This window comes from Syzygium oleosum, unplaced genomic scaffold, assembly GCF_021117445.2.
Source record: "Syzygium oleosum isolate NSW1041296 unplaced genomic scaffold, Sole_v2.1 Sole_v2.17, whole genome shotgun sequence".
Taxonomy (NCBI): Eukaryota; Viridiplantae; Streptophyta; class Magnoliopsida; order Myrtales; family Myrtaceae; genus Syzygium; species Syzygium oleosum.
The window spans coordinates 888,931-907,029 of NW_026607501.1; the positions used below are offsets into that span (position 1 = coordinate 888,931).

Below are 18,099 nucleotides of genomic sequence, written 5' to 3' on the forward strand. Positions count from 1 at the left end.
TCATATTTAATGAAGTTGCTCTCTCATTATTAATGCCTATGAATTTATTTAATATTTATGCATCTCAATGCTTAGTGCATTATATCGAGAAAGTATGTCTGACAGATGAGATTAGCCCACTTACACGGGTAATCGCCTCTATTTACTGTGCGATAAATAGAGATGAGACAATTTTTTTTTTAAGCTTATTATCTGGGTGATAATTGAGAGCTCAAGCTTAAATTACAAGTGTTGCCTTAACTGAATATTAAGATGAGGACACAATATTTACTATGTCCGAAAGTAAAATAGCCCACATATTTTACTTTATCTGTCTTTGATGCCAGATGTGAGTTCTAATGGATTCTTTAGGAGAGTAGATACGTGAACTCAAGTTTAGATATTGAGTATGTCTGAACTATCATCTGTATGGTATTGAATGTAAAGACATACGCTCCATGGGAAAGGAGTTAATACTGTACGTATTTCATACTACGTATGCATGAGACGACCGATAAGAGTGGCAAAAGTTCTTGATCTCAACTTTATGCCGTGTGAGACTCTTGAGGATCTGAGTTCCTCATTTAGTACCCTCACGACTCGACTTATTCTCAAAGTTTTTATTTAGTGTTCGCTATCTTAGGGTGTTGCCAATGGTCATGAATGATTCGATCTAATGGGGCATTTCTAGAAAAGCGTGCTGGACTGAAATAGAGGTTTAAGAAAAGAGGAAGATCAATTTATTTATGATGTCACATTCTATGTTTGTATTCACGAATTCGACCAATTATGATTTTAAGTAAATCATAGTTGTGAATACAATATACGAGATACTAAAAGAGATCAAAGGGGATATAAATGTGACTGATTGATTTAGGGGACTACATACTATATCTACTCGGAAAACGTTGTACCCAATTTTGAGCTCGCTATGTATTCCTAACGGATGCATCGTAACGAGCTCTCGAAGTATGCTTTGGTCGCACGGATTATTTGCTAGTATGAATATTGCAAGAAGAGAGTTAATGTTTAGCCCACCATGTGCGAGTGGGAGATGATGGATTTTCTTTGTGAAGATGGGCGCCATGATGGGCTAACCCAGCCCATGAAAGAAAATAAGCACTTGGCGTTATTGTCTAGAAACAAAAGTGAGAACACACGTAAGAGTGTGTGTGGGTTACATTTTCATTATCAGAAAACTCATTCTCACTAAAGGACAAAGAAGAAGGGGCTTTGTTCAACAATTCAAGGATTGTTCTCTCTCTCGAGGCTGTGATAAATGCATTTAATCGTGGCAAAGAGGTATGTTCGTTTACGTGATATACTTGAACGATCGGTGATTCAAGTATAGAATGGGCACGTTTTTCCGCAATTTTTGTATTATGTTTAGGAATCTGTTTCCAACAAGAGGGAAAGGAGTGGACTTGGACAACAACCGTTTCTTGATTCTTCAGGTCAATCCCGTCTCAAAATCTTGCGGTTGAGCTTAATGCAAAACGGAACTGACTTCAGAGTTGCTGTGATCAGGGTGAAGTCGAGCAGATTTCCTTAATGAAGCCGAAGGCCCAAGGACCCCATGATGAAGGTTTTCTTGAGTATCTTGAAGACATTATTGGAACCAACAAATACATCGAGAAATTAGATGAATTAGTCAAAGAGTGAGTACTTCATCTCGGAACTTGAATGACAACATAAGATAAAGAGCAGTCTAATGATCTTACATTTTACGGTTTTTCCATACGGTGTGTTTTTCTAGTTGTGCTTTTGTTCATAGGTGTGAATGTGCTTGCCTTATATTTGATAGGAAAGTAGTATCTTCAAAGATGGGAAAATAGACTATAATATGTGGCTTTGTGCAGAGGTATAGCAAGAGTCGGTGCCTATAACATCTGAAGTTGCACATTCAGGATGGTGCAGGTTTCCATTTGTATACAGTGGAATACATTGGATGTGCCACCGTTACCTGACTTATGCCTCTATCCTTTATTTGCTGGATATGTTGGGTCACTCATCTGTTTCCCATCGCATCTAGATTGCACAATGAGTAACGTTTAGACTGACAATGACACACACAATGACCAACATTGCAGGCTGGAGTCGCTGAATGAGAAGAGATCTGGTGTAGTGCAAATGGTGAAGCTGGCTGAGAAAGAAAGAGATAGCCTGGAGGTATGACAATATATTTTGGACATCCAAATCGTGGGTTTTGTAGTCGTGAGATGGTGCTGCATTATGTTATTGTCTTTGCAATAGGACTTGAAGAACGAAGCAGAATCTTACATGCTGAGGGAGTTCTCTCTAATGAAATGGCAAGAGAAAGCCACAAAATTGGCTTATGAAGACAGCAACACCAAAATGATTGAAATGCAAGCAAACCTCTCCAGCCTAGAAGAAAATTTGAATACACAAAGGTGTATCTGTTTGCTTCATTATGTCTGTGTTAGTATCCAAAGTTCACACTTTTGTATTGGGTCTTGGGATGTTTATTCTAGGCAGAAAATTGGAGAAAGTAACAAAACACTGAAGGAGCTCGAGGATGTGCACCAGAAGTATCTGAACAGAAAAGAGGTATGCTCTGCTTGGGTCTGACTAACAAGTTGAAGTAGCTCCAGCCACCACATATCAGCCGTTTTTCCCTCTATATGAGGAAGGATGTGTGCATACTCTTTGCAATGTTATGATTACTGCTGAAATATTTTTTTCCCATTCCGCTACTCTGAATATTTGTAATTGGGATTGTTCTATGTATGATCAGGAATTAGATAACAATTTACTAGTCTGTAAGGATGAATTCAAGGAGTTTGAAAGGCAAAATGTCGGATATCGGGAAGATTTGAAGCACATCAAGAAAGTTGAGGAGAAACTTGAAAAGGTAGGGAGCAGATAGTTTACATACATTAAGCTTGAATTTGCATTTCACCAGTTCCTTCCTCTAGGATGCATTGAAAATCGAAGATTTAACAAAGGAGTGTGAGGATTTAGCAAAGACAATTCCAGAACTTGAGGACAATATTCCAAAACTGGAAAAACTATTGTCAGATGAAGAATCAGCTCTGGAGAAAATCGAAGAGAACTCTCGAGGTATTTTTTCACTTTTTATTAGTTTGAATCTTGTATATGGGATGGTTTTCTGGTTCAATCTCCAACACTCTACTGAGCTATGAGCATATTTGTAAATTCTTTTGCTGCGTCAAGTTACTCAAGGATGATAATCAGTCTAAAAATAATTTATTTGAACTTAGGAAAGCTTGTAGCTTCTTGCTTATGAGCTTTCTGATTTGATGACAGATTAAGGATCATTGTTTATGACTTAGACTTTTGTTGGTTCAAATTCATGTGAGAGAGACAATCAGCAGTCTCTAGTTAAGCTTGGATCTCATTAAAAGTAAGTTGGTTTCATCCAATTTATTCATAATGTGGTCTAATTGGTTAAGAAACATAAAACCCCTCCCCAACATTGCTTGGATGGACATGCTCCATTTCTTATTTTGTTATGGGTAAGATGCAGTACTTTATTGATGATGATAGAATCCCTTCTTGCAATCGTATTTCTCTTGGAGTTTCATGCTCTAAGCTGATGAGCTTTCTTAAACGCTTCTTTCCCTTCTGATGATTTTGACAAGCAGCGGAAAATGAATGTCATTCTGAGCTTGCAAAAGTTCGTGCTGATTCAAAACCTTGGGAAGAACAACTGGTTGAACATAAAGAAAAACTTGAAGTCGCATGTAATGAGAGCAAGCTTCTTAATGAGAAGGCGATGTGCTATCCACTTACAATTTAATAGTATTAATAGCATTGTTGGTCGAAATATCTACCTCTGTGTTGGGGCTTAAGCCCCTGCACTCTAGGAGATACATGTAGGTTAGTCAAAGAGATATATCATTTTTCATTGTGGAGAAACTTCGTTTTAACTTACAAGAGGGGGATTAGAGATGACGTTTGAGAAAGTTCCCAGCTCACCATGATGTCTTGTTCTATGGATTATTATGCTTTGAGCAATCAAAGAAGAGGTCAAGAAAGTTTGGGTATGTAAATCTTTGGCTCATTTATGTATTTACTTCTTACAGTATAAAGCTGGTCGTTCTGCTTTTGAAGATGCTCAAAAGCAGATGGATGACATCAAGGGAAAGATTGAAAAAAGAATGGAAAACATTGCTAATATCCAAGAGGATATCCAGAAGAAAAGGCTGGAGGTCTCAGAAGCTCAAAGATTGGAGCAAGTTTGTATCATGTTTACATTGCATTTCTTTTGTTCGCTTTCACCTCCTGCTCAAACTTTTAAATTACCTGTAGAAATGCATTAGAGAACAAGAAAAACTAATACCGCTTGAACAAGCCGCAAGAGAAAAGGCTACTCAACTTAAGCTTGTTATGGATTCTGAGAAGAGTCAAGGATCAGTTTTGAAGGCAATTTTGCGTGCCAAGCAGTCAAATCAGATAGAGGGAGTATATGGGCGAATGGGTGACTTTGGAGCTATTGATGGTTAGTGTTGTTTGTTGTTTTACTTAGATTTGACTTCGTTCTAGTTTCACTGTGGAAGTTTGACAGGGGGGCTTCGCTGTAGTTTATAAAAGTGCAGAAATTGCACTGTCGTTTATTGTCCTCTTTATTTTTCTACTCATACTTCAGAATTTGACAGTGCTCAAGTATTCAGATTTTTGTTCCTCCTTTTAATGTCGAGGAAGCCCACTTTAAGTAGGCCAATCCCATGTTCATGAAATATCCTACTAATCTCATGACCAAGTCAGACGCGAGCCCATATCCATGTGATCCAAAATTTGTGAATATGCATCTAATGATTTTGACTCTTTTTTTTTTGCTCCCGAAAAACTAAATAATCTTTAACAGCTCACATGCTTGACTAACTTTACACCTTGCAGCAAAGTACAATATTGCTCTATCAACGGCATGTCCGGGACTTCACTATACAGTGGTGGAAACAACGAGCGCAGCACAAGCATGTGTTGAGTTACTACGGAAAGAGGGGCTAGGCATTGCAACTTTCATGATATTGGTACAAATTGCTTATTAACCCTCATTGCTCAGATGCTACTTTTAGGCAATTGTTTTTATTGTGTGCCGGTTGAACCAGCTGATGTTGCTAGATTTGCAATGCACAAGTTCTCTGACCTAAGATTGATTATTGACCCCCAGTTTTCTTTCTTCAATTTATATTCATCACCTTGAATGCAAACACATCACTCTTCTTTAACTATTTTTTTCTTCGGCCTCAATTGTGCTGGTAGGACTGCAGAATTGGGAAGGAAAGTGTTGATAGTTGGGTAATTTCTCGTGCTTTATGAAATTGTTTTGTTTGTTTAACTCTTGTATTTCCTTAATGAAGGAGATGCAAGTTAGTCTTCTCCACAAATTGAAGAAGGTAAGCACTCGAGAAGGAGTTCCACGTCTATTTGACCTAATCAAAGTCCAAGATGAGAGAGTGAAGCTTGCTTTTTATGCCATGCTTGGAAATACTGTTGTAGCAGAGAATATCAATCAGGTAATGATGAAGTTGTGATATCTCATGTATCTTAGATTTAGTTTTTATGCACACCCATACACATCCGCAGATGAGGACGTGTTTAAATATTTTCTTTTTTTGGCTTTGTCCCATGTTTAAATTAGAACATGTAAAGGTCCCGTAAGTTAGTGCCACAAGATTGAAATAATCGAACTTCCGTACAGCAAGGCTTGTATTCGTCAGAAAGATGACTTAGTCCTTTTGGCCTGTGTTGTGATCACACTTATGTACAACTTTCAGGCAACAGGAATTGCCTACGGTGGAAGTAGAAAATTTAGACGTGTCGTAACACTAGATGGAGAACTTATTGAAAAATCTGGAACCATGAGTGGAGGGGGAAGTAAACCACGTGGTGGTAAGATGGGTACATGCATTCGAAGCTCCACAGTGTCTGCGGAAGCCATTGGAAATGCAGAGAACGAGCTTTTAACCTTGTCTGATAAATTAAGCAATCTGCGACAACAAATAGGTGATGCAGTGAGGCGTTACCAGTCCTTTGAAATAGCACTTGCAAATCTCGAGATGGAATAGCCTAAGTGCCACAAGCAGGTACTTATTAGTTTCAGTCATGTTGTTATTGTCATATGTACTGACACTGACGGACAAAGATCTTGCTTTACAGGTAGACAGTTTGCATTCCCAGCATAGCTACCTTGAAAATCGACTTGTTTCTTTGGAGGCAGCATCAAAGCCAAGGAAGGATGAACTCGATAGGCTTGAGGAGGTTAAGAAAATTACTCACGATGAAGAAAAGGAGATTGGTAGGATTATGTTCGGGTACAAAAAACTGAAGGATATGGTGGGTGTTTTTAATGATGTTCTTCTAATAAGTTTTGCTGCTCTTATTGTTGTGCAACTAAACGTCGCCTGTTGTCTCCGATCTGTGTATAAATATGGCACAGCAGGTGAAGTAGAGAATATAGCCTGTGGTACTTCAAACTGGATTTGTCTTCTGCTTACTCCTCGTGGTGATGACTTCTGTTTTCAGGCGTTGGAGCTGATGAAGAAAATTGATGCTGGAACGGAAAAGATGAGAGCGCAGAAGTCCAGGGTCTCTAAGATTCAGTCTGTAAGAACTCGCTTCTTTTCTATATTGAATTATGTTGTCGAAAGTCTATATATTTATCTTTCCACTATCAGGATATTGATCAACACGAGACAGAGATCAACCGCCACAAATTCCAGATAGATACTGGGCAGGAAATGATAAAAAATTAACGAAAGAGCTTGAGGAGGCAACAAAGGAGAAAGAGAGACTTGTTGAGGAGAAGCACTCTGCTTTCCGAGAAATAGAACAGAAAGCATTCAAAGTTCAGCAGGTATTATTGTGTCTCTGTTTTTCTGTGCGTATGCCATAGGGTATCCTTGTGGTGTCTAGACAAAATGACATGCGTCTGCTGGTTAATGTTGATATGACATAACTTTGGGTGCTTGCTTTTAGCTTATAGATGAGCATAGAGAAGTCTTGGAGAAAGCAAAATCTGAATATGGGAAAGTGAAGAGGTCTGTGGATGAATTGCGGGAATCAGAGGTACCTTCTGGCAAAACCTTTTCCGCTCCTGCTCCTACCATCCACTAAAGAGGGCCATATGATTGGGGTTTCTTAGTACTGCAGATTGATGCTGATTCCAAATTACAAGGCATGAAGAAGACATTCAATGAATTGGAATTGGAGGCAAAAAGTTACCAGAAAAGACATGACGATCTGCAAGTTGCACTTACAAAACATATGGGACAGTATGTTGTTTTACAGAAAAATAAATCCTATGGTGGCAGAGCGCTGCATAGTTTTTCAAATCCTACTCTGTATTTTGTAGGATTCACAAAGATTCAGTAGATCCTGCAAAGCTTCAAGCTACATTGACTGATAAGTCTCTGACCGAGACTTGTGACTTGAGGAGGGCACTTGAGATGGTAGCATTACTAGAAGCGCAACTCAAGGAAATGAGTCCTAATCTTGATTCATTCTTAGAGTAGGAACTTTGTCTCCTTGCTCTCAATATCCTGTGCACATTGAGATGCATGAGAAGAGTTTCTAGAGTAATTTTTTTTGTATGTACAGGTACAGGAAGAAAGTTGCATTATATGGTCAACGTGTTGATGATCTTAATCATATCACTCAACAACGAGATGACATAAAGAAACAGTATGATGGGTGGAGAAAGAAGAGGTAAGAATAATTATTTTTCATCTTGCATCTTGAGATTGAAATAGTTCTAACCGGTATTTTCACATTAGGCTGGATGAGTTCATGGCAGGATTCGATAATGTATCTCTGAAATTAAAAGAGACGTATCAGGTTTTAATTTCTCTCCCTATATGAGTAATTGTATATCTATACATCTCGCATGCCTGCACATGTCTGCGTAGGTTCATGACAACATATCTCGACCTCTTAGTTTCTCATTAATAGTTGATTCGATCTTTCCATATTAATAAACTTCTTGATGCATGCTTAGCACTAACTGTTATTGATGATAATGCTGCCACATCTCCTGCCTTGTCTAGTTCATCTTAAAATTACCTTGACCTTTCAGTTACTGGGCTCAATTTTTTGTGCACTTGTGGAAAACTAGCTTCCAAACTATATCAGGTGCTGAGCACCTGTGGTACTTTTCCTCCTGATCCTTATCTTTTAGAAAACAGATGATCACACTAGGAGGTGATGCAGAACTTGAATTGGTCGACTCTTTGGATCCCTTTTCTGAAGGTGTGGTCTTCAGTGTCAGGCCACCAAATAAAAGCTGGAGGAACATCGCTAACTTATCTGGCGGGGAAAAGGTAACTTGAAAACATACTTGCTCTGCCCCACTTATTTTGTGAAGCTTTATGTGTCGGTATGACAATTGCCCTTATGAATCTTCAGACTCTCAGCTCATTAGCTCTTGTATTTGCCCTTCATCACTACAATTCCACTCCGCTATATGTGATGGACGAAATCAATGCTGCTCTAGGTACTCAGTGCACATTCCAGAGTTCGTTTCTTTTCGCATGCTGTTTATTTTGCCCCTGTTCCAACCTTAGTTGTCTGCGTTATAATTTCACAGACTTCAAAAATGTTTCTCTTGTGGGACACTGTGTGAAAGATCAGACAAAGGATGCCCAATTCATTATTATAAGGTACAATGGGTAGCAGATAGTCTAAATATATTTTAGATGACAATGTTCCCCAAAATCCCCATATTCATGTTTTATCTATGCTATGTGCAGCCTCAGAAACAGCATGTTTGAGCTTGCGGATTGACTTGTTGGAATATACAAAACTGACGACTGCAGTAGGAGCATTACAATCAATCCGAAGAGTTTCGTGGTGTGTGCCGATACTGCCTGATTAGTCAGTTAAGATATCCTGAGTAAGCATGATGCTCTCTTCCGTAACTTCTTGTTTCAATAGAGTGTCTGCCATCTTGCATAGCTTGCCATCCTCTGGCCTGTAATTTAATGAATTTGCTTGCTGACTTATGCATAGTACGTGAATGGTTTTCTATAATGTAAGGGCTGAGGTTCTGAATCTTTCGACATGCGCACACAGACTCTCTCTCTCTCTCTCTCTCTCTCTCTCTCTCTCTCTCTCTCTCTCTCTCTCTCTCAACTGTCATAGTTGTCAAGTAACTTCAAGCTGTAATATGCATTGCTGTTGACAAGGATTGTGTTTTCCTGAATCATAATTCCTACGAAATCTTCGCATCAGCTCATTACTGAATATATGAACCCAATCCAAGGAACGAGGAAGTGGACAAGAACATTTAAACACAATGCCATGATGTATTCTCAAGAGCCCTTATTCTATCCTGCCTCTATGTCTAAGTAAGAGTATGCTAGTAGGATTATTTTGTTTGTATAAAACCAATGATTTAAACCATGTTGAGTGCTCGGATGATTTTGAACCACCCATGTATTGTTGTACAATTATGCGAAAGTTGAACCGCCCTCGAATGATGCATGCGGGTTCCTCATTTTAATAGCCTGAATAATCAGTAGATTTTCGAGGTAGCTCAGTAATTATGGACTTAGATCTCAAGTCCGACCCTGGAAATGACTCTGGTTTTAAAGTATTGCTTTATATCAAACATGGTTAGAGCAAACATATGTATATTCCAAGAGATAAACCGTCAAAATCTATTGCATGTTCTGAAACAATCGTTTTCGTCAATAGTTGAGGGTTACGTATGGCTATTTTGTCGTGTCTGCATCATTAAATATTCACGGGAAGAATTCATCATCAGGACGATCTTTATTAATGATGTGGATTCGCTCAAAATACGGAATGGGAGACTTTCACTATGGAAGTATTTTTCATTCACTCTCATCTAGAAGCCTGATTTGTTCCGTCCATTGATGTAGGAGAAAGGAATAATCACTTGATCCTACCATCGTCAGCATATCGATAAGGGCCTGAATTTTCTTGCAAACGATACAACTTTACCAATCTGAGGGTCTTCTACCGGTACTATAATGTAGGCTTGATTAGCAGCTTAGCAAAAGGGATAATTCAATTTTGTGGCTTAGAATGAAACGTTCTTCAATTATATGTCATCTTCTTCTGGGTTACAAGTCAAGAACTTGCAAATGAGATGGAAACAATGTTGCCTATACTTACTCGAGCGAAACTTTTAACATTTGAAACTTCGACGTTACTTTAAGTGACATAATTTGAGGAGACTTTATAAGGTACGTAACTTAGGTTCGGTTAAGTGCTTGAGAAACGAAAGGAATTGTTAGGCTTAAAGAGTTTTCATCGAAGGAGTATTGAAACTAGTAATCATCTCGACATTATTACAAATCTGCTTCCTTCACTAGGAGTTGTCTTTTTATGTAGATGCTTCGTCGGCCACGAGAGTCTAACACCGATTTCCGATTTATGGATCGCTTGAGAATTGTGAGAGCCTTGCTCTCTTACTAGGGACCACTTTGGCAAACTTGGGCCTTTGGCCTTGATACTTCGGCTTTACATCCCATCAATTGGGCTTCACAACAACATCAACATTTTTCTTTCGTCTCTTTTCGTTTTGCTTTCTTTTCAATACATTCATGGATTAGCCAGACTCTGGCTTTTGCAGTTCCATCAGCTTTTGAACAACTTAGCATTTTTTTACTCTCGGGCTCTTCATCTTCAATTGAAGATCCGGTTCATGCTGCCTCGTTGTGGCAACTCATCTGCTTTACCCTAGTGTGAGATATGATTACCAATTAGGTTTAGAAACGACTTCACAAGCTCAAATGGGCTATGTAAGGGATAAAAGTGTCGGACAGTGAAATGAAATGCTCTTCATCACTTTAGGATACTTAAATTCTTGTTTGAGACCATCCGTAACAAAGACACTTGAAAATTGATTTAAGGGAGGGAAAAAAGGTCCCTTTCAACCCACCCATCGGTGGCCGCGTTGGTTTGCGCTCGTTCCTTTCACGAGAGGTCACGGGTTCAAACTCACCCATCGGTGATTTAAGTGGGGGTCGTGGCGGTGGGATCTTTGCGCTAGCCTCGAGGACTAGTCGGGCATCACAGATTGGTTTGAGCCCTAGCTCATTGGCGCGCGGACACCTCGGTTATCAAAAAAAAAAAAAAAGGTCCCTTTCAATTTTCTCACCTTGTAATGTCTCCCCAATTCTGCCTCGGTGTGGGGTGATTATTAATAGGATTAATTTGAAGGAAAGTCTTCCAATATTTAAGCTCGGAGGGGTTAAACAATTGTTTACCTATCTTGTTCGGGATAAGGAAACAAAATGCCCCTCGTCATTTCAGTATGCGTGTTTTTTGCAATCGCAAACCTTTCTGTCCATCTCGAAAGCAGATAGTTGAGTATTAATGATGTTAGAAAGCGGCTCCACACCTGGAATCCATCTTTTTGTCCAAAACCCGATTTGCCATTACCCAAACTCCACAAAGTTCCTTCCTATAAGGCCAACCATGAATTCACAATCGCATTCCATAAGATTGAGTCACCCAGTTTAGCATGAATATTGGTCCTCTATGCAAAATGTGAACAATATTCGGGAATCAGAATTTGTTCCCAGATATTATTGGGTTGAGTCTCGAGGCCCCATGCTTACTTCATAATGAATCCTTAATTAGTAAAATTCAAGAAATCTAAGACCAGGACCACCATGATTCTTAGGCCTGCAGATTGACTCCCAATTTAGGAGGTGTATTTGACGTTCGGCACTTGAATCTCCCTATATGAAAGCACAACAATTCTTTTCAATCACTCGACAAACTTGAACTGGAACTTTAGTGCACTACATATGATTGATAGGGATAGACATAACTGTAGACTGAGCTAAAGATATTCCAACTACCATTAACAAGCTTTTAGATTTCCATCCGCTTAGTCTATTATTAGTCCTCTATAATATCGATTGAAAATGCCTCGAAGAAGTTCTTCCACTAATCAAAGGCACTCCCAAATATTTGCCTAGCTCCGAACATAAATCAAAACTAGAAATTTCACTCAAGTTTCATTTCAACCCCTGAGAAGTAATCTTTGAACATAAAATTTTAGTTTTAGCCTTGCTCACAACTTGCCCTATTCTGTTACAAAAATCACCTAAACATTCCATGATGACAGCCATTTGATCTCTCTAAGCCTCTGACATTAACAGTAGATCTCCATGCATATCAGATGAGAAGTTCGTGTTCCCCTCCTTCGTAAACAAAAAGGTTTCCATCGTATTGAATTCATTGCATCATTAATGAGGTGAGATCATTCCATGCATAAAAGAAAGACCTATGGTAAGAGGCGGTCTCCTTAACGTATTTCCCTGCTTGGAAAGAATTCCTCCGTGGTCTTGCCATTCCGCAAAACTTGCAAAAACGATGATGTGATGCAATACATAATGAGCTGAACCATAAACCCCGAAACAGCTAACATGCGAAGAGTGTCCTTAGTGAAGGACTGCTTAAGTCAATCATACACCTTCTCAAGGTCAATTTTGAGGATTATATATCCTCATTTCCCTTGGAGTTTGCTCATCCAGTGAACTATGTCTTGTGCAGTAATAACATTGTCCTAACTGTGTCTACCAGGAATAAAGCTGGTTTGATTAGACGACACGAGTTGTGAAAGCACTTCCTTTAGTCTATTAACAAGCACTTTGGCAAGAATTTTGTAAGCGACATTACATAGACTTTTTAGACCAAAATTGCTGATTGTCTCTAGTTGTTGCACTTCTGAGATCAGTATTAAGATAGTTATATTAATCTCAGCCCAACTACAAGCCTCAACAATAACTTTAACAACCAAAGTACCAACCAAATTCCATTGATGTTGAAAGAAATTACTTGGGAGCCATCCGGCCCGGGTGCTTTGTAAGGTCCTATATCATATAGTGCTCCGTGTACTTCTACTTTCTCAACTAGCTTAGCTAGATTTGAAGCTTATGAAGAACTCAAGACTCGAAAACTGTTAAACTGCAGAACCACGGTTGGGACTAAGTCATCCCCAGTGAAAAAATTCTTGTAGAAATCTACCACAATGCCTTTCAATTCCTCTCGGTAAGACACCCATTCTCCATTGGTATTCTTCGTAGCATCAATGTTATTCTTTCCACAAGGAATGATTATGGTAGCATGAAATAACTTTGTATTTTTATCCCCGAACTGCAACCATATTGGTAGCATGAAGATACTTTATACCAATAGATATTTTCCTGAACTAAGATATCAACAAACTCTTTTTTGTAACTTCACTTCAAGCTTTAACAAAGAAGGATTTGTACATTTCTCAAATGATTTTTGGATGCCTCCCAATCTAGCCAACAAATCATTTTTTCTTCTGAAAATGTTTCTAAAGACATTCGGGAAAAGTGTCAGAAAAGTCCTAAACCTTTTGCATTGGTGCCAATTGAGTCATAAATCTTTTTTTTTTGTGCCAATTGAACTATAAACCTTTTGTCTTTGTGCCAATTCAGTCCTTTCGGCTAATTTTGGCCAGATTTTGTTGACGTGGACGCCAGCCGGCCAGTGGCCGGTCACCGGCGTTGACGTGGACAACTTTTAACAATACTTTAAATTTTTTGAATTTTATTTATTTATTTATTTTCCTTTTCTTTTTCTTTCCTTCCTCCCCTCCCTCCTTCCTCCAATCGGTCGCCGGCCTCTAGCAAGCCATGCTGGCCACGGGTGAGGCTCGCCCTCGCTAGCGACGACGAAGGCGAGGGCGAAGGTGAGCTTCGCCATGGCTGGGCGAGGCTTGACCTCACCAGCCCAGAGCGAGGCCGCCCTTGCGGCCATCCAACGAGGGCAAGCCTCGCCCGTGGCCAACAAGGACCTCACCGGCCTCTGGCCGGTCGCTAGACCAGCGACTGGTTGGAGGAAGGAGGGAGGGGAGGAAGAAAGAAAAAGAAAAAGAAAATAAATAAATAAAAATTCAAAAAATATTAAAATATTATTAAAAGTTTTCCACGTCAGCGCCGGTGACTGGCCGCCGGCCGGCGTCCACGTCATCAAAATCTAGCCAAGATTTGCTGGAAGGACTGAATTGGCACAATAACAAAAGGTTTATGACTCAATTGGTACAAAAAAAAAGTTTATGACTCAATTGGCATGTAAAAAGTTTATGACTCAATTGGCACCAAAAATAGATTTATGACTCAATTATCACCTATGCAAAAAGTTTAAGACTTTTCTGACACTTTTCCCAAAGACATTCTGATTCCATTCCTTGAAGTTGTTTTGAAGTTGGGCCGGAATAACATGAATCGATAACTCATAATTTCAATTTAGTTGAGCAAAACCATTTAAAAAAGAATGAGTTAGCCAAGCTGCTTCAAAACGAAAAGGCCAATTTACCTTGGGAGTGCTCTCACTGCTAGAAAAATCCAGAGAGATTGATGATTATATTTAATTCTTGGAAGTGCTCGAATTGTCGCATCAACAAACAATAAACATCAAGAAAGATTACATAATACTCTGTCAAGGCACTTAAATACCCGATTATATCCATTCCACTTCTGCCCATGCCTTGTAAATTTCATTCCCACCCTACCAAGATCAATGAGACGATAATTTGTCGATCTACTCTTTAAACCCAGACATTTCGCAGCGTTGACTGATGCACCCCCATTCTTTTTGTTTGGAAACGCAATGTCATTAAAATCACGTGTGACCATCCAAGGACCTGTTATTATAGCAGCTACTTGTACAAGTTGACCTCTCAATTATGCTTTAGCTAATTCATCTGGTTTGCCATTGACAGCAGTCAACCACGGAATTCTGTTACCCCTCTCTTTTATTCGAATGTGAATAAATTGAGAATCAATTTGGACTACTTTTATAGAAAAGAAAGCATCACGCCATAATGACCTTATTCCTCCCGAAAAACCTTGTGCCTCAGCCCGAGTATGATCAGGAAAGTGAAACTTCCTAATTATTTCTACAGCTTGAATTCTACTTACTCTCGACTTAATAATAATAAGCACTTGAACTCTACGCAAATGAATCAAGTTCTTAGCTGTGGCTAAAAACTTTTCACTCCCCATATCTCGGCAATTCCACTTAACAACTGCAAAAATGAAATGTTCGAAAAAGAGAAGGGTACAGCAGCTAGATGGAGCCGTCTAGCATCATAGAATTCGGCATATCAACATCCTCATCAGGCTTCATGTGAGTTGTCTCTTTATGGCAATGTAGAACCTCTAACAAAGGTGAATTAGCAGAAGAATTGATGTCTCCCATCCCACCAATATCATCAGGTGGTTTTGGTGGTGCTTGTAGGACATCCTTCAAAACCTAAGGCACATATTGATTTGGAGTGAGCTCTTACTACAGAGATGCACATGGGGAAACACCATATTGCCAGGTTGTGGATTCACAAAATTAAGTGGCAATGTAGATAAGTTATCATGAGTGGAAGAACCTTTGTTGGAAGCCTCTATTACTAGCTTTAGGAGGAAGGCCCTGTTCAACTCTAGTTATTTGCTCATGACACTCTGACAGACCCAAACTTTCACTTAATATGAACAAGCCATCATAATCAAAATCAGCAACTTTGCCTTTCTTTATATTTTCTGTTCTAATGATGATCTCCTTCTTCGAGATATGATTCATTTTATATGAATTGTCGTTATTTAATAATTAGATTTATAATTTTACAGAATTGATTTTCTGTGAATGTGAATGATAAGAATAGGAACCACGATTTAATCTCTAGGTTTAATGGACATTCCATTTAAAATAGGGTCGACGATTCATGTTTTCTATCATAAGCATGCTGGTGTCAAAACACAATTTAATTAGAACGCGCCATGTTTATCAATCATGTTATGTGCTTGAAATCCAAACACGACACAATTGTTAAGAGAGTTACAAGCCACGATATATAAAACCTTTAAGACATAAAACTCTTCTACAAAAAAAACTTGTAGAAATGTTATTTTTTCTTTTTGCAAAACATATGCGAAAATATCCTTAAACGTATATTATGATGTCTACAATGATGTCTACACGTAGTTACGCATTCACCGCTTGACATGTTCAATATATTAATCTATCTATTGAGCATGTCTAAACATGTCATAAATTGGCTGAAAGGGTCAATCTGCGTACAAGACATTACTATTTTGTATATAGACGAGTTGACCTATTTAAGACACAAACACGACAAAACTCAATCCTAACACATAAAATCAATTAAGTGTAGTGCAAACAGATCGTGACAAAAAAATGTCTAACCTGGAGTGCCCAGTCCGCCCAGTATTTCTAATTCAAACGAAGTTGGAAGGGATGACCATTGCTTCTCACCAAGCTAAGACATAACTTCCATCACTTCTTTGAATGTACACTGAAGACAAATAATGTAGGGAGAAACATATTTACTGAACAGATTAAAATATCCCTTGTCTGCACATCTGAAAAAGAAAGTGCTGTAAAAAATTAGAAGGTCAATAAATTCATTTCCTCATTAGATACACCCAAAACTAACCTAATGGGAAGGCCCGAGTACAACCCGACCATTACATATTTCCATATGAGTTTCATTAATACTTCCTCTTGGATTATCTCCCCTCTTTGAAACCAAAAACTCAACTCCACTCCCATTTTTTGCTGGTTCATCATGTGGATCACCTACAGCGTCTAATGGTTTGTTCCATTGCTAGGAAAACTTAATCCACTAATCACTTCAAGATTAAGATCGACAGTGGTACAATCATCTGATAAATGGAAAAAGAGATGTACATGTGATTTGAGGCCACAATGTAGTGCAGATTCCTGCTTTTCACGACACTGGAAGAAGCCAAATGTAATTAGTCATGGTTAATTCCACAAAACAAATTACAAAGTCAGCATATGCACATTCTAAATCAGCAGATCCGCCGTAACAACGAAATTAGTAGACCCGAAAATAAAAACGAAAGAAAGCAAAACAGAAACAAAGGAAAACATAGACAAAAATCTTCACATCTCTCCCTGATCCGAACCCTTCATCTTCCACCTTCACCTTCCACATCTCTCTCTCAAACTCTTCCTTTCTTGAGCGGAAACAGAGGAGGCAACGACCCACCACCGCTCGCGCTCTTCACGTGCGTGCAAATGGGCACGTTTACCATGGGCCTGATCCTAATGCTGTTCGATCTCGTCCTCTCCAACCCTTTCCTTATCCTCTGGACGTAGTTGCTATTGCTCTCCCTGTCTCTGTCTCTGGCCTCCTTCCTCTCGTCCATGGAAGCCACGTCGCCGAGCGAGCTCGAGGAAGACGAAGTGGATGATGAAGAGGGCGACGGCGAGAGGGAGGACGAAGCCCTCTTGGTCTTCAGCCTCAGGAGCTCCTTCCAAAGGACAGTGCACTTGGGCGGCCTCGGCGATGGGTCGTCGTCAAGTAGCCAACTCACTCTGTTCTGTTCTTGATCTTGGTCTCTGTTACTACTGTTCTTGCTGTTCCTCATCTTTTCCTCTTCTTGAACTCGTTCTTGATCTCGACCTCCATCTCTGGCTTCTTCACTGTCTCCGGATTTCGGCTTAAGGGTGATTCTCTTGAGCCTCTCGGATTGCTGCATTTGCCAGAAAGGGAGCAGCTTTCCCTCGAAAAAGAGCTCATCCGCAGTCATCATCTTGTGGGTGCTCATGCTGGCGGCCAAGAACTCAAACTCACCATTTCTTGGTTTCTTTCCAAGGTCCACTGTTGGGGTTTCTTTGGCTTGGGTTTCTTGGTCGGGGAAATGGCCATCTGGGTGAATGGATATGAAGTCGTTTTCATCAAGAAAATCTGCAGAGAATGAGATCCTGGGGGCTGAGGGAGGTGGGTCAATGTCTTCTTGGGAAACCATAATCTTTCCTTTTCTTTCTCTCTGTTTTGGGGGAGAGAGAGAGAGAGAGAGAGAGAGAGAGAGAGAGAGACTGATGTAGACGGTGAGATTGGAACAAGAGGGTGGGCTTGGTGATGGGATCTTATAAAAGGGAAGGAGACTATGAAGGATATTGTTTATTTGTTTGTTTCATGAAAATTAATTTTACTATTTTTTACATACACACAGATACATATATAATTTGAGGTCTGAACTTTGTCGTGATTGGGGGCCTCATTGGTGATGGGTGAATTCACTAAAAAAACCTTCAACTTTAGGTCAAATTTTAAATTTATCTCGAACTTTTTTATCTCAGAAA

At 39.4% G+C, this 18,099-nt stretch overlaps 1 protein-coding gene and 1 pseudogene across 1 annotated transcript; one reads left to right on the forward strand and one right to left on the reverse strand.

Moving 5' to 3' along the window:
- Positions 1-1,258: 1,258 nt before the first annotated feature.
- Positions 1,259-8,832, forward strand: LOC130140270 (structural maintenance of chromosomes protein 4-like; annotated as a pseudogene).
- Positions 8,833-16,770: 7,938 nt separating this feature from the next.
- Positions 16,771-17,787, reverse strand: LOC115688737 (uncharacterized). Its single transcript, XM_030614644.2, has one exon. The coding sequence runs from the start codon at positions 17,760-17,762 to the stop codon at positions 16,953-16,955; it is 810 nt and encodes a 269-aa protein (XP_030470504.1). The 5' UTR covers positions 17,763-17,787; the 3' UTR covers positions 16,771-16,952.
- Positions 17,788-18,099: the final 312 nt, after the last annotated feature.

Excerpts from the sequence above, each read along its gene's own strand:
- LOC115688737 (XM_030614644.2), bottom strand. The coding sequence starts at position 17,762 with ATGGTTTCCCAAGAAGACATTGACCCACCTCCCTCAGCCCCCAGGATC.